The sequence below is a fragment of the Panthera tigris genome, chromosome A1 (assembly GCF_018350195.1).
Source record: "Panthera tigris isolate Pti1 chromosome A1, P.tigris_Pti1_mat1.1, whole genome shotgun sequence".
Classification (NCBI taxonomy): domain Eukaryota; kingdom Metazoa; phylum Chordata; class Mammalia; order Carnivora; family Felidae; genus Panthera; species Panthera tigris.
Genome location: NC_056660.1, coordinates 122,111,268 through 122,128,237, shown reverse-complemented (window position 1 = coordinate 122,128,237; position 16,970 = coordinate 122,111,268). Strand labels below are relative to the sequence as shown.

The 16,970-nt window shown below is 38.5% G+C and overlaps 1 protein-coding gene across 2 annotated transcripts in view; it reads right to left on the bottom strand.

The window, feature by feature from the left end:
• Positions 1-948: 948 nt before the first annotated feature.
• Positions 949-16,970, bottom strand: part of STK32A (serine/threonine kinase 32A) — a 133,824-nt gene continuing 117,802 nt past the window's right edge. Inside the window, exons 12-13 of one of the 2 annotated variants that reach the window (XM_042986632.1) lie at positions 4,778-4,842; positions 949-4,437 (exon numbers count right to left, since the gene is read on the bottom strand). In XM_042986632.1, the coding sequence (XP_042842566.1) occupies positions 4,344-4,437; positions 4,778-4,842 (159 nt within the window). In that variant the 3' untranslated portion in view covers positions 949-4,343. The remainder of the gene's footprint in view (positions 4,438-4,777; positions 4,843-16,970) is intronic. The other variant, XM_042986640.1, reaches the window with a different exon arrangement.

Genomic DNA, 16,970 nt, shown 5'->3' with positions numbered 1-16,970 from the left:
CAGGTTTTTTTTTGTTTTTTTTTTTTAATGTTAGTGAAATAGACACCATGACTTTTGTACCTCTGTGGGCTAGAGCTGTTCGGGGCTGACCAGGTGCAGAATGAGAACACTACACAGGAGGAAAAAGGTCCCTCTGGTTTCAAAGAACTCCCTGGAATCCGCTTTGCTACCATCAGACCATCACAAAAGGGACACCAACCAGGAGCAGGAAATGGGGGACGGGAGGCCCAAAGCAGTCTACAGAAATGAAATCATATACTTATGGCTGGCACTCTTCAGGATCAAGAGTTCTAGATCTTGCCCTGTGCATGGTTGCTGAGAACAAAACAGGACACTTGACATGGTTGGACCACAGGGCACTCAGCATGCAGGAGTTCAGAGCCCACTGACAAGAGCATAGGATTTGCTCAAGGAAAAGGACAAGCCCGAGGAACTCGCTGGCCCGCTAGCTGTTAAGCTTCTGGGGGCCTAGGAGCAAGTAGCTTCCCGCCACAAGAATGCAAAGCTGTCTGTGACCCGCTCCCCCGCCCTGTCCCAGGTGTAGAATATCCACCTGCTCTTTCGGTATGTGGAATGGGGCGGTGGGAAGATGGAAAGGGTAGTAAGGCAGAGTGCTGACAGAAAAGGTCCTTGGGCTGTGGACAAGGTGAGAGAAAGGCAAAATCTGGAATTCTGGGCTGTGCTCCTTAAGGGGTGAATGCTAAGGGGGTCAGGGTTTTAGTTGTTATATATATATGAATCAGTTACACTGTGCTGCATTCCACTGTTCTAGAACATCTCTAATACCAGCTCGTCCCTGGTAAAGGATGGTGGGAAACAGAAGTAAGAACAGGTGACTTTGGGCCCCCACAACCCTACCTCTAGGAAAAACAATTACACACACAGCTGACAAAGAAGGATCCATGGCTCACTGTATACAGAAGACATTTTAATACACAGAGAGGCACATTCACATTATATATACACCACATTCAACAGAAGCAGGTGTTTCCCACCCAAGGGCTGCTTGTTTACAACAGCACAGGTAATTGGAGTTTGGATTTTGGACATCAGTGTTTAACGTCAATCAGACACATGGAGCTCCTAAGAAACAGCTATCACAGGTGGACGGTAGGAAACAGGATGCTGTGTGGACAAAGCAGGCACAACGGGATACTGAAACAGACACTGTTTTGCATGCCTTTTCATTCACCTGTTGAATTAAAGCCTCACCATTACAGCATCATCAAAAGCAGAAACACTGGTTCCTGCTGCCTGTACTAGCATTATTTATTTGTCCATCCAATCTAGAAAAGCTATGATGATATAAAGCCTAGTCGTTCCTGGTTAGTATTTTCTTCCAATCGGAGGAAGCTTAACTACTAATTAATTAAATTGCTGTAACTAAGTTCGTAGTGCTTTGTACTCCAGGATATTCATCCCTGCCCTAGCAATGACCTCAGCCCAAACCAGTGCTGCCATTGACAGGTGTTGGCCATTAGCAGAGCATTTAATTCCCATGGAGACAGGGTTGTGGGCCGGGATCCCCTGCTGCAGTGTAAGAGTGCTAACTAGGAAGCTTCTGGTCTTCAATACCTGCTCAGACTGGAGCTCCACACAGGTCAGGGCGAAAGCAGTTAGGAGAAAAAGACTGGGAATGCCAGTCAAGGGGATGTAAGACTCGGCTTGTTTTCCGAACTTCTAAGCCTTGGTTGTCACGACTCTAGATGAGACATGGTCCACCTGGTTAGGACAGTCCCTTTTGGCCCAAGTTACGGGATCAAGCCAAAGAACCTGATACCAACAAGAAGCAATCACGGTTCAGATTTAGGCATCCTTTTGTTTGGGGGAAACTTTTTGTCTTCCTGTTTAAAATGTGTGGTGGTGGGAGGTGCTTTTGTCAGTGTATACAGAAGACATTTTAATGCCTTACAGATGCAATGCTTTTTCATTTCTAACTGGAAACACATTGAGGGTCTGTAACCCGATCGGGCCTGAAAACGCATCTTACTGCTCTGAGGCTGTGCTCTGTGGTTGAGGTGTCCACGGCTGCTGAATGCTCACAGAGGTGCTTTGGGCATGGCAGCAGCACACTGGAAATAAAAACTAGGGGTTCCAAGTACAGAGGGGGCATTGGGCTCCTATCCAGTTATAGCTGGTACAGATGTGAAGCGGCATAAATGGTTGGGTCCCTTCCCAGGGGAGAGCCTCCTGATCCCAGTGCTCTGTGGTGTCTCCCGCAGCCTTTCCTCTGGGATGATACATGCACAGGCCCCAACAGCAGGACGAACCAGGTGACTGGAGAGGTATGTCCACAGCACATCAGGGCTTGGGTCAAAACGCGTGAAAGACAGAAGCTGATAAACATGCAAGGGGCCCCTGATATTCCTGGAGTTACCAGCCTGGAGCAGAACCTGGTCACCTAGTTGGTTTTTTTCATATAAAATTAGAAATGGAGTCAGGGCCAGTGCGTACTTCATAGTGCTTGGAGAAAAAGCAAAACCGCGCAAATAATATGTGGGAAATGTAGGAAAAAAAGAAAAGAAACAGAACAAAAGAGCTGGTTTTAATTCTTAACAAAAATATGGTTGCTCTTAAAGTCGAGAGGCTCTGCCAGAAATTCCGGGCGCATTAGCTCCATGAGGAGAAAATCCTGAATGCCAAATGAGAGTCCAGCACTGGCTTCCTACCCATGTTTAATTGCCCGAGTGCTGCTTCCCTCCTGGCTATCTGGTGTGGCAGGTGCCAGATCTGTTACTTCTGCCTACTCTCTCTGTCTGGTCTTCCCTGTTGCCTCCTCCTGGCATTTTGGCGAGGCCCTTACTCCAAGTAAGGACAAGGTCTAGATGATCTGAGTGGCCAAGGCGTCAAACAGCCCCCCACTAAGCCTGTTCACTTGTTGACTTTACCCAGTGGCATCTGTCAGGTGCCAGAACGAGGTCCTCTGCAGAGACCTTCTGTGTATCGAGAGAGAGCAGTTGGGTCCTATGCATATCTCACGTAGGCGAATTAAACTCCGTGTTAGGCAAATAAATAGAAAATACATAAAGAAAAAGTGAGACATCAATAATTTTGTAAGCAGGCAGTTCCGCCCGCCATTCTTGGAGTGAGCTGTGCTTCAGTCCGTTTCCGTGATGTTAGACCTCTCGGATGTGGGAGCATCCCGCAGTTCTATTATTCCGTCTATAAAGGCATATATGATTGGTTCAACATTTTGGTTCATCTGATATTAGCCAAAAATGAGACCAAAAATAAAAGACACAATCATAACAAACCCCAAGATGGCAATTTGCTTCATTACTGGAGACTCCCTGCCCTGGGCTCTGCTAAGAAAAGATACCATGCTGTGGGTAATTTAAGGGATTTTTCAAGTGTAAATTTTACTATCTTCCAAACTCACCTTCCATTCTAACTTAGACTATCAACCCTGTGTAAGGGACAGCTTCAATGTACCTCAGGGTGGACATTGCTGTCAGCATGACAATATTATTTTCTGGTCCTCTCCAGACATAGGTCTCTCATAATCTTAAGAGGACAATTAGCTCCCAAGGAACCTACTAGAAGAAGGTGAGCAGTATGCTAATAACTACCTCACAACAGGCTTACTGGGAAGGGGGAAAAAGCCCTGATTTGAAGCATTTTCCCATTTCCATGATGTAAATAGTCTCAGTATTTACTAATCATCACCAATTTCAACTGCCCACCCTCAAATCACTGTACAGGGCAATGGGAAAGACATGCCCAGTAAGCTCTTGCTAGCTGATGTGAGCTGATAATGGTGTGCGGACTCCAGAGCACAACCAGAAACCCCTCATAAATCTGTTAGTTCTAATCAGTTCCCATCCATTTCTTCCCCCATTGAATTCCTTATTCCTATTCAATCAGATGTGGGGATTTTGACCTCTTTATGAAATTGTCTAGCTCCGAAGAGCCTCGCTCACTCAGTCTCCCACCAATGTCCATCTGCCCATTTGTCACAGTGTAGTTAGAATGTGGAAAAATAAATCTACGTCCAAATATTCTTTTTAAAATAAAAATAAAGGCTGTGTAGAATAACAGAATGGTAGCAGTAAAAAGGCAGGACAGAGCTCATCTAGAATAACCCTCTCATTGAGATGAATAAACCCAAGCTGCGGTTAAGTGACTTGCTCAATGCCACACGGTTGATTAGAGGTGAAACTACATCCCAGGAGACCCAGGACTCCCTGTATCCTGTTGCCTCCTCCCCAAGGCATTCATTCACATTTTCTGAGGTGTGTGAGGTGTGGAGAGGTGAGAACTACTGTCAGCAATTCCTGGCATGGGGATCAGAAGTTCCTGCCTGAGGTGGCAGGACACGTCCAGAGCAGAAGATGTTGAGGATTTCACACGCTGTTATTCTGACCATTCTCTTCTTGTGGGTATTTGGTTTGTTCCAAGGTTAGATTAGCTGGTCTTTTGTTAAGGTCCCTTTTTACTCTTAAAAGAAAAAAGCAAACAGTGCTTACTGTTGAAATGAAAAAGAAAAGATGTAAGCTTTGAAATGATAGAATTAAGACCAACAAGTTAGAAAGAGGTGTGAACCAAGGACCTTCCCCTAAACGGAAACCTGATGCTAAGCTAAATTATGCTTTGCAATTTTTTAAATCTTATACAGGGGGATAAAAGTGTCTGAAGTTTCCAAATTTTCTATTATGGATATGTGTATAATTAGAAAAAATTAGAAATGTTAAAAAAAATATGTTAAGGCTTTGCAAGTAAAGTCTGGCTGAAACATGCCATCATTTGCTGGGCTGGTGTTTAACCAGGGGTTACTTACTTTTCTCTGTTGAAAATTATGAACTCCTTCTGGACAGACTCAAGATGCTCTTGAAGAAGGCACATCTTCCAGGTGAACAAATGGGGGTGTGGTAGGGGAAGAGAGATGCAGTTAGACCAACGAGGACCCTCAAACAACCAATAACCTACTGTCTCTTCACCGAATGACTCAAATCTAAGATGCACCAGTCTATCTTCGAAATAAACACGATCTGAAAGTGTGTGGCAGGAGTGAGACCCCACCCAGAGTAATAGGGGAGCAAATAAGGAAGAAACAGCAAAAGGATAAAACATGTCAACTCCATTCCCCACAATGAGCCAGCAAGGAAGCCATGGGTTATGGTTTATGAGCTTGATGTCTTTCAGCCACTTAGCCCATGAAGAAATCATGGCTTCGAAGTGGGTGGGGAAAAGGGTTTACTGAGCCGGTTGCCTACTTGCCAGTCATCTCCTGGCTCTCTTATGAAAGGTCTGGAGGTTCTACTTGGATTTAATGAATAGCCTGGAAACATCTCTCCACATTGAGTTCTGGTGGAATCATTCCCTCAACAACTGTACTAGAGTTGATTATATTTCAGGTGCAGTGAGCAGAATCTTCTTTGTGAGTCCCAGACAAGCAAAACATTTGCTTTGACTCAGTACTGTCCAGCTTTCAACATCTCTTGATGAGTTTTCCATCATAATGAGAAAATTTAACCTCAAAACAGCAATAATCATCAGATCCAGGGCACTGTCAGACCCAGATCAAATGTTTCAAAAGTCTTCAGTGAAATACTTCCAAATTACTTCTGATGGAGAAATATTCCCCAAGGGAAAATACTTATTTATTCATTCATTTTTTTTAATCTAGGAATTAGGAAATTCAAGTCTTCATGTACTGGAGAATTTTGTTCCCTGAGTGAATGTTTAGGTGATAGAAGAGGAAAACAAAAAGGAGAGGAAATTTTGGAGAAGTGGGGAGGGGAGGAAGACAAAGGGAAAGAAGATTCTGCTAAACTTGTTCTCAAAATGGGGGATTTGTGACCGTGAGGGTTTCTACTGTCAGTCATGGGGGACATGAAACTGTGGGACAAACATAATCTGATACAGCTTCTTGGAAGCAGCTTTACCCCAAGATTTTTATTTAAAAATTTGTATATGTTTATATAAACACATATCTATTATACAGCTTATTCATAGTATTCTTAGAAGCATTTTTATTACAGTTGTTCGCTTTTCCCTAGTTTTATTGAGATATAATTGGTATATAGCCCTGTATCATTTTAAGGTGGACAGCATAATGTCTTGATTTTCATATATTGTGAAATGATTACCACAATAAGTTCAGAAAAATCTATCATCACATAGATTAAAAAAAGAAAAAAGAAGAAAATGGTTTTTCCTTGTGATAAGAACTCTTAGGATTTACTGTCTTAACATTTTTCTATAGATCATACAGCAACTTTAGCTACAGTCATCATGTTGTATATTACAACCCTGGTGCTTATTTTTCTTATAACTGTAAGTTTACACCTTTTGACCCCCTTCATCCAATTACCCAAACCCCAGCCCCCTGCTTCTGGTCACTCCAAAGGTGTGTTTTCTATGAGGTTGTTGGTTGGATTCATTCCACATACAATCATAGTATTTGTCATTCTGTTTGACTTTTTTCACTTAGCATAACACCCTCAAGGTCCATCCATGCTGTTGCAAATGGCAAGATTTCTTTCTTCTTAAAAGCTGAATAATATTCTGGTGTGTGTGTGTGTGTGTGTGTGTGTATGCATACTACAACATCATCCATTGCTGTGTCTTTATCTTTGCTATTGTAAACAATGCTGCAGTGAACACAGGGGTGTAGATGTCTCTTCAACACAGTATTTTTGTTTCCTTTCAATGTATCTCAGAAGTGGAATTGCTGGATCATATGGTAGTTCTATTTTTAATTTTTTGAGGAAGCTTCATATTGTTTTCCATAGTGGCTGCAACAATTTACATACCCACTAACAATGTATAAGAGTTCCTTTTTCTCCATATCCTTGCCACAACTTGGTATTTCTTGTCTTTTTGGTGTGTGTGGTGACAATTTTTTGTGGTTTTGATTTGCATTTCACTGATTATTTGTAATGTCAAGCACCTTTTTTTATGTACGTCTTGGCCTTCATATATCTCCTTTGGAAAAATGTCTAGTTAGGTCCTTTGCCCATTTTTGAATTGGATTATTTGGGGGGTTTATTGCTGTTTTTGCTTTTGAGTTGTAGGAGTTTTATATATTTTGGATATTAACACCTTATCAGATAAATGATTTGCAGATATTTTTTCCCATTTCATAACTTGTCTTTTTATTTTACTGGTAGTACTTCTTTTGTTGTGCAGAGGCTTTTTAGTCTGATGCAATCCTACTTGTTGATTTTCTATTTTGTTGTGAGTGCTTAAGGTGTTATATCCAAAAACTCATTGTCAAGGCCCATGTCAAGCAGCTTTCGTCCTACTTTTTCTTCCAGGAGTTTTATAGTTTCTGGTCTTAAAGTCTTTAATCCATTTTGAGTTAATCTCGGGGAGTTAATTTTTATAAGATCTAGGGGTCTAGTTTCATATTTTTTACATGTGTATGTCCAGTTTTCCCAGCACCATTTATTGAAGAGACTGTCTTTTGTCCACTGAATATTTTTGGCTCCCTTGTCAAGCATTAGTTGTATGTATTTGTATGGGTATATTTCTGGGCCCTTGATTCTATTCCATTGGTCTATGTGTATGTACCATACTGTTTTGATTACTACAGCTTTGTAGTATAGCTTGAAACAAGGAAATATGATGCTTCCTGCTTTGTTCTTCTTTCTCAAGATTGCTTTGCCTATTTGGGATCTTTGGTGGTGCCATATAGATAGGATTTTTTTTTCTACTTCTGTACAAATCCCATTGGAATTTTGATAGAAATTGCATTGAATCTTTAGATGGCTTTGGGTAGTATGGACATTTAATAATGCTAATTCTTCCATTCCATGAACACAGGATTCCTTTCCATTTATTTGTGTTGTCTTTAATTTCTTTCATCAGTGTCTTATGGTTTTCAGGGTAGACATCTTTTACCTCCTTGGTTAAATTCATTCTTAAGTATTTTATTGCTTATTGATGCTGAAGTAAATGGGATTGATTTTTTTTCAGATAATTCACCGTTAGGGTATAGAAATGCTACTGTATGTTAATTTTGTATCCTGCGATTTTACTGAATTTATTGATTAGATCTAACAGTTTCTTGGTGAAGTCTTTACAATTTTCTGTATATAAAATCACGTCATCTGCAAATAAGCAATTTTACTTCTTCCTTTCCAATTTTGATGGCTTTTATACCTTTTTGTTGCTTGATTGCTCTGGCTAGCACTTCTGTGCTATGTTGAATAGGAGTGATGAGAGTGGGCACCCATGACTTGTTCCTGATCTTAGAAGAAAAGCTTTCAATATCTCACCACTGAGTCTGATGTTAGCTGTGGCCTAGTCATATATGGCTGTATTAAGTTGAGATATGTTTCCTTGATACCTAATTTGCTATGAGTTTTTATCACGAACAGATGTAGAATTTTGTCAAATCCTTTTTCTGTGTCCTTTGAGATGATGTGATTTTTCCTCTTTCAATTCAGTGTGATATCTCACATTTATTGATTTGCATGTTAAACCATCTATGCGTCCTAAGGATATATTCCACTTGACCATGGTGAATGATCCTTTTAATGTACTTCTGAATTTAGTTTGCTTGTATTTTATTGAGGAATTTTGTGTTTGTATTCATCAGGGATATTGTCCTGGAGTTTCCTTTTCTTTTAGTGTCTTTTTCTGGCTTTGGTATCAGGGTAATGCTAGTGTTATAAAATTGGATTAGGGGTGTCCCCTCCTCTTTGGTTTTTTGGAAGAATTTGAGAAGAATTGGTGTTTATTCTTCTTTAAATGTTTAGTAAAATTAACACCTGAAAGTATCTGTCCTGGGCTTTTCTTTGGTGGAAGAGCTTTGATTACTGATTCATTTTCCTTACCAATAATTGGTCTGTTCAGATCTTTAATTTCTTTCTGATTCAGAATTTGCAGGTTGTATGTTACTAAGAGTTTTCCTTAGTAAAAAAAAAAAAAAACCAAAACAACCATTTCTTTAGGTTGTCCAGTTTGTTTGTGTATAGTTGTTCATAGTGGCTTTCTATGCTCCTTAGCATTTCTGTGCTATCAGTTGTAATGTCTCCTCTTTCATTTATATTTTATTGATTTGGGTCCTTTCTCTTTTTTCCTTGGCTAGTTTAGCTTGTTTTTTTTAGGTTGGATTTTTTTTTCTTTGAGTATAGTTGACCAAATTTTTTGTTTTAGTATCAAAGTATTACATAAAATATAAATACATAGGCATACATAAATTATTATATAATATTTATACATATATGTTATATATGTATAAAACATATACAATATTTTATGTTTATATATACATATATTATATATTAACAAAATATTTATATAAACATGCATAAAATATAAAATATATGTAAAAATTATGTAATATGTTTCTCTATATATTTCTATATAATATATAAACACATATATAAAGATATATGCATATATGAACATATAAAATGATACAAAAATATAACATTAAAAAACTTTGAAATATTAACATTTAAAAATATTTTAATATTAAAAATCAAGACTGTAATCAACTAAAATGCAGAAATGCATGTGAGTTTTTTTTCTCTATCACATAAGTCTATTTAACTTAAAGATATAATAAGATAGATACTCAGAGGGGAGTTTGTGATACAGCAGTGCAGACCCCAACAGTCCCACCCCTGGCCCTTGAAGGTCACATTTAACGTGTTCTCTTTCCTCTGCTTTAGGTGAAAAAGTTTAAGATGTGCAGTGACATGGACAATTCAACAACAGTAGCCAAAAGGGGAAAATGAGGGGAAGGAGCGGGAGGTGAACAGACTGGGGGGATGAATGTTTGTCTTAAGTGGCTGAGAAGGAAAGGTTGGTTAAAGCTCTTAGAACTTAATTCTCAGGGATGAGCAGAACAAACTGCGAGCAGACCAGAATGCAAGAAGGGGGCACCGAAAAAAATCTGAGGGGTTTGGAGCACGTGGAAATCAGATGGTAAAAAAGGACTTAAGTCATTTGCCTCAATAGCAGAGCACCTACACAGTATGTCTACCTTTTTGGTTCTATACTTTATAGAACTATACTTCTATACTTTAAAGCTGTTGATGAGCAGAGAGGGATAAAATAGGGAACATTCTGGAAGCAAAGAAGCAGAGGCATCTGACATGAAGAAAAGTATGAATGTGGGAAAGAAAGAAGTTAGGAGTCAGGACGTAGAATGGAAAAGTCAAACATAATAACAAATCATTACATGCACTAATTGACTCAGAAGAAGTCTATGAAATGGGTGTAACAACATCAACTTCATTTTATAAATGAGAAAACAGGAGGAAAGGGAAAAATTTAATGCTTTTACTTTATTTAATCATATCCTGGATTCTATACCAGTGGATCTCAACCTTAGAACTTTTTAACTCAACCTGAAGAACTTCTTAAAATACTGATGCCCAAGCCACACTCCCAGATTCAAAGGTAACCGATCTTGGGTGGGATCCAGACACCAGTATCCTAAAAGAAGTTTTCCCAAATGGGTTACATGTGATGCTAAGGTTGAGAAACACTGATATAGCGGGGGCCTAGAAGTCCAAGGGGTCATATGATAAGCTTTTGGCATTATATAAATCTACAACTTAACCCAGTTAGTGGGTACTATGCCTTACTAACATTATCTTACTTCCTTCTCAGATCAATTACAAGGTGTCCTATTACTGTTCCTATTTTTTATCCATATAATAAAGGCATCAATACTTACAAAGATTACACAAGTTAATGTTAAATCATTACTCCAAAAAAACCACATAGCTGTTTACTAAGTAACCACTACAGCCACTGCCTCATCTGGACATGACAGGAAGTATTCACAAAAGATGACAGCTCTCACTGAAAGAAGGGATGTGTACCCTCTAACAGATTTCAAACACTCTATTAAAGATCAACAATACCCCTGCCCCTCTGCCAGTTGTATTAGCATTGAGTATTCAACACGTTGAACCATCATTACAGATAGTTACACATTCCATCTTTTAACAAGATAACTCTACCCCTTTATTATCCTCATTACAAGTTTAGAACATTTCAAGGCTGCTGCTTTTCTGCTCAGTACTAAGACAATTCTACTTCTTAGTCTAGAAACACAAAGACCCTCCCAGCAGTCTGTGAAAGAAGTCTACAAAAGAAGAAAATGTTCCCTCTTCCTTAGAGCCACAGATAAGAGGTCTTCATCATTAGGCAAAACAAAAACAAACAAAAACAACACAAAAAACATATTCTAGCAGATATTTCTAAAAAAGTCTCTTGTAAGATTTTTGGACATAAGAGGTTGGTAGTAAGCCCTGTGAAAATAAATCCTACCCTCTAGCGTATCTGCGATGCTGAGTGGATCTCTTACTGAATAACACGTTGGCCTGGTGATAGTATTTACATTTATATCACTTTCCCCTAAGACATAAATATCTGCATAGATTACCTTTACAAGTTCAGAAGGCATCTGAGGCACGACTCCCCTCACCTCTTTTCCCACATGAAAAAGTTAAAAAACAAAAGCAAAACAACTCTACTAGAGTTATACCTATTTTTGTGGGTATATACATAAATATATATTTATATTTATACAGTTATTCATTTAGATATGTGTATTTAGATATCAAGTATTATATATTATTGTATAAATATAAAATATATATAAAATCAAATATATTAAAAAAATTACAATGTTTTATTTTCCTATACACAAAATAGGCAATGTAGGGCTCTTCCCCTTAATAAAGGTTTTTAGGATATATATATATCCAGAGGATATATATATGATGAAAATTATCTCTCTCTCTTTCCCTAGCATCTCTTAAAATAATTTAACCAAAACAAACAGACCAGATAAAACAAGAGGTTAACAGGTTTGCAGGATATTTAAAGTACATCTTTAAATGGAAATGATGGCTCCATTAATAAAATTAGTTGGGCTAAAAATTATGTTAAAGATTTCCATTCTGATGAAATGCAAATAAGAAAATGGATGGAATGAGGAGAAGATAAGCCGATGGTTTTGTTGTGAACCTTTTTTCCCCAACTGGGAAGCAGGATTTAAAGACTGAGTGAGTAGTAGGAGACCATGAATTATCACTAAAAAGATCACAGCTGAATTCCTGACCTCTTTTCCAGGCTTGTGGCTTGAGTAGGGTTTTCTTGTCAATACACGTAAATCTTTTCTAATATGGTGCCTAAGCAGTGATGAATCAGCTCCTAGAGCAGTACAGTGAGTTTGAGCTACAGTGGGACAGACATGGAGACTGGGGGGGATACAGGTAAACATTGATGTTGCTGTGGTAGGCATTCTTGTGAGATTTGGTTGGAGGAATACGATGTCTTGGGATATGTCTCTGGATGAGATTGAAGGGGCAGAGGGTGAGCAAATAGCACAGGCCTCTTGAACACAGCATGGGTATTTCCTACCAATGGCAACCATCTGTCATTTCATTTCTTTAAAAATAATGAAGACATATCTATACTCTCAGGATATACCAGTTCTGAAATGCCCTTATCCTTTGTTTTCTGCTTGGCTACCCCTATTCAACCTAGAGGAACCAGATCAAATGCTTCCTCTTCTGGAAAGCTTTTCCTGAACCCTCATTTAGGATCCCTAAATAATTCCAGAGCACTTTGTACATCTAAGGGTAGCAATGACTAGCAAGACAGAGACATTTCCTGACATAGCAGGCACTTTATAATCATGTATTGAATGAATGAATGAATGAATGAATGAATGAATGAATAAAGGGACATGGTAATACTGTAATGAGTGGCTAAGATTGATCCTCACATTTTTAAAAACTTGATGTCAAAGAGTAGAGATAGAGTACTCTTTTGAAATTCACGATCCTTCTGATTCTTCTTTGGGAGAATACTAACCTTTATTTTGAAGCAAAATAATTTTTATTTTTAAACGTAGGGTACAAGATTAGGAGGAACTAAAACAAAAAATTAGAGTAGGCAGTGCCAAGCTCCCATCAACAGAAACATAAAAAACAAGCAGAAACTGTCAGAGCTAACTTTGTCAGAATTTTGGAACGCAATCAAAGGTTTTTTAACCAAGGAAACACTAACTCAAGAAAAAACGCAACTTAAAAAATGCTCCTGGTGTTCAAGGGAATCTCTGTCAAAATATTAGCTAAACACAAGCTAACATAACAGGAACTGCAGGGATGACACATGACAAGGAATACAGTGTTTGCAAAAGTAGTTTGTAAAAGTTACTTAAAAAGGGACAAGTATAGCCTTCAACAATCGTAAAACAGCAAGCCCTATGGAAGGAGAGAATACTGCCTTATGATATTCAAATGTCATGTGTTTGACAATGAAACCACAAGGCATGCAAAGAAACAGGAAAGTAGGGTCAATTCAGAAGAACACAATCAATTGACGGAAATCATCCCTGAGGAAGCCCAAACAGTGGATATACTAGACAGAGACTTTAAAACAACTATCTTTTTTTTTTTTTAACTTTGTTTATATATTTTGAGAGAGAGAGAGAGAGAGCAAGCGAGCACAGGGGAGGGGCAGAGAGAATGGGAGAGAGAATCCCAAGCAGGCTCCATGCTGTCAGTGCAGAGCCCAAGGTGGGGCTCCATCCCATGACCCTGGGGTCATTACCTGAGCTGAAATCAAGAGTCAGATGCTCAATTGACTGAGCCACCCAGGCGCCCTGAAAACAACTATCTTAAATATGCTCAAAGAGTTAAAAGAAATCATGGGAGGAAACCATATGTTAGGCCACAAAACATTCTCAATAAATTTTAAAAGATTAAAATCTTACAAATTATCTTCTCTGACTACAACAAAATGAAGGTAGAAATCAACAACAGAAGTAAAACTGGAAAATTCACAAATATGTAGAAATTAAACACCACATTCTTAAACAACAATTGTGTCAAAAACGATCACAAGAAGTATAAAATACTCCAAGATAAATAAATAAAAACAAACAAACAAACCCAAGATATTAGAACTTAGGGAATGCATTGAAGATAATGCTCAGAGGGTGTTTTATAGCTGTAAATGTCTACATTAGAGAAGAAGAAATATCCCACATCAGTAACCTAACTTCATACTCTTATGAATTAGAAAAAAAAGCAAAATAAACCCAAATCTGGCAGAATGAAATAATAAATATGAGAACAAAGACAAATGAAATAGAGAATAGACATACTGGCATCAAAAGTCATTTCTTTGAAAAGATTAACAAGATTGGCAAATGTTTAGCCATACATAAAAAAGAGAAAAGATGCAAATAACTGAGCTCTAGAAGAACACAAATTACCTACCTTGACTTCAGAAAAAATAAAATATCTCACAGACCTGTAACAAGTAAATGGTAACCTACAAGTAAGAATCCGAAATGCAAACTTTCTAACAAACAAAAGCCCAGAATCTGATGTCTTCAGCAGTAAATTCTACTGAATGTTTAAAGAAGAAATAACACCAATCTTTCTCAAACTCTTTCTCAAAAGACAGAAGAGGGAACACTAACTCATTCTATGAGCCCAGCTTTACCCCAATAGTAAAACAGTTAAAGACTTCAAAAGAAAATTATAGGACAATTTTCATTATGAATATAGATGCAAGAATCTTCAACAATATACTAGCAATTGGAATCCAACAGCATATTGAAAGATTATACACGATGAGCAAGTGGGATTTATCCCAGGAGTGTGAGAATGGTTCACCATAAGACAACCAGCCAACATAACACATCACATTAATAGAACTAGGAAAAGACAAATGCACAAGATTATCTCATTTGACCCAGAAGAGGCATTTGACAAAATCCAAAGCCCTTCAAGAGAAAAACATTAAAAAACTAGGAGTTGAAGTACACTTCTTCAACAAGCTAAACGACATTTACAAAAAACTCACAGCTAACACAATTCTCAATGGTAAAAGATGAAAGTATTTCCCACTAAGATCAGAAAAAAGACAAAGATGCCTGCTCTTACCATTGCTATTCAATAATGTCCTAGAATTTCTAGCCAGAGCAGTTAGGAAAGAAAAGGAAAGAAGGCATCCAAGCTGCAAAGGCAGGAGTAAAGCTATCCTTATTTGCAGATGACATGGTCTTAGAGGGAGGAAATCCCATAGAACCCACAAGGAAGCTGTAAAGCTGATAAATGAATTCAGTAAAATCGCAGTATACAAATCAACACAGAATAATTGGTTGTGTTTCTATACACCGGTAATTAACAATCCAAAAAGGAAGTTAATAATTCAATTTCCATAGTGTTCAAAAGAATAAAATACTTAGGAATAAGTATAACCAAGGTGAAAACTTTGTACTCTCAAAAGTACAAAACATTGCTGAAAGAAATTAAAGAAAAAACAAATGGGGTTTAGGTAACAAAAACTTACGGAAATAAATAGTGGTGGTGGCTGTACAACATCGCGGATGTACTTAATGCCACTGAATTGTACACTTAAAAATGGTTAAAGTGGGAAATTTGATGTTATACATATTTTACCCCAATAAAAATTTAAAAACAAAACAAAATGAAGGGCGCCTAGGTGGCTCAGTCTGTTAAGGACCTAACTCTTGATTTTAGCTGAGGTCACGATCTCAAGGTTTGTGACTTCAAGCCCTGTGTTGGGCTCTGTGCAGACCACGCAGAGCCTGCTTGGGATTCTCTCTCCCCCTCTCTCTGCCCCTCCCCAGATCGCACTCCCTCTTTCTCTCTCTCAAAATAAGTAAACGTTAAAATAAAACAAAACAAAAAGACCAAGAGGATGTACACTTCTCTGATTAGAGATGGAAGGGCCTGTTTTTGTTATAGGCAAAGCCACTTCTTGGTAAATGATTTTGAGGTTGATGTGAAGCCTGGAAGAAAGAGGAAACAGTTTCCTTCTTTTGCATGGTTTTAAAAAATGCTAAGCTCTGTACTGTGGGTAAGTGGCTTATAGCTTTTCCCATCAGGACAGAGGCTTCCAGGGGCTGGGTGTGGGGAAGAACTAGGATAAGAGGTGGCTCCGGGAAGAATGTCTGGTGGGATAGCATGACCTTGTAACTCTAAGAACAGCAGTGCCTAATTTTCACTGTCCAGTTATAAAGTTTTCTTTCCTTCCAGTATCCCGATGCTCTTATTTATTGAATCTACACTGTATTAATACTCTTTTAAGGCATTACCATGAAGACACTGGTGGGTAAGACCGGGTCTTCTCCCACAAGAAGAATTCATTTTAGTGGGATAGAAAAAGAAACACAAACACATAAATACTTATAAATTATGTTAATGTCATGAAGTAATTAGAAATAGGAGCTGAGAAAGAGAGCAGTTGTGAAGGACCTCATCTTCAGAAACCCCCTATGTGAAGAGCTGAGAGTAGAACATTGAAGGAAAAGGGAAGAGCAAGGGTCCTAAAGAAGGACAAAACCAGTAGTTATTGAGGGTCAGATACCTATAGGATCTTTGTGGTTAGGGGGTTTTGAGCGAAAACAAGAATGACATAGTACAAGGATGGATAGACATACCGGGTAGAACGTGTGAGGCACGGTCAAAGGTTATTCACAAACTGCTGCCATCACTGAAACTTTAGAATACTTGTAATAGATATGTTCTCTTGGTCTTGGCTACATTTGGCGGACTGTTCACAGAGAAGCCTGTATAGGCAAGCTCTACAGGTGCATAGGCAGAAGCAAGTCTGGAGAAGCTAGTTGGTTATGATGTGAAGAACAGATCATTAGGAGGAAGGTGTGGCGAAGCAACAAGTAAGATGAATCTGTGACAGAGCTGAACATTCCTTGGAGGGCTGCAGAAAATATTTACAGGTGGGCATTTGGCAAGAGGCCCATTCTGTGAACAGAAAAGATGTGGACTTTGGTAGATTGGCTGTTACAGGATATAGTGGCCCTGGAGGACTGGAGACATTAAGGACATTGAGAATATTTATTTGTTTGCAGAGCTACCTTCGAGGACAGGGATGTCATTGAATGCAGGGATTCTGTCTCATTCATATAATCTTCAGTGCAATGGGCCGGGCAGATAATATATACTCAACAAAAGCAGCCTAAATGAATGGATGGATGAAAGGATGGATGACCA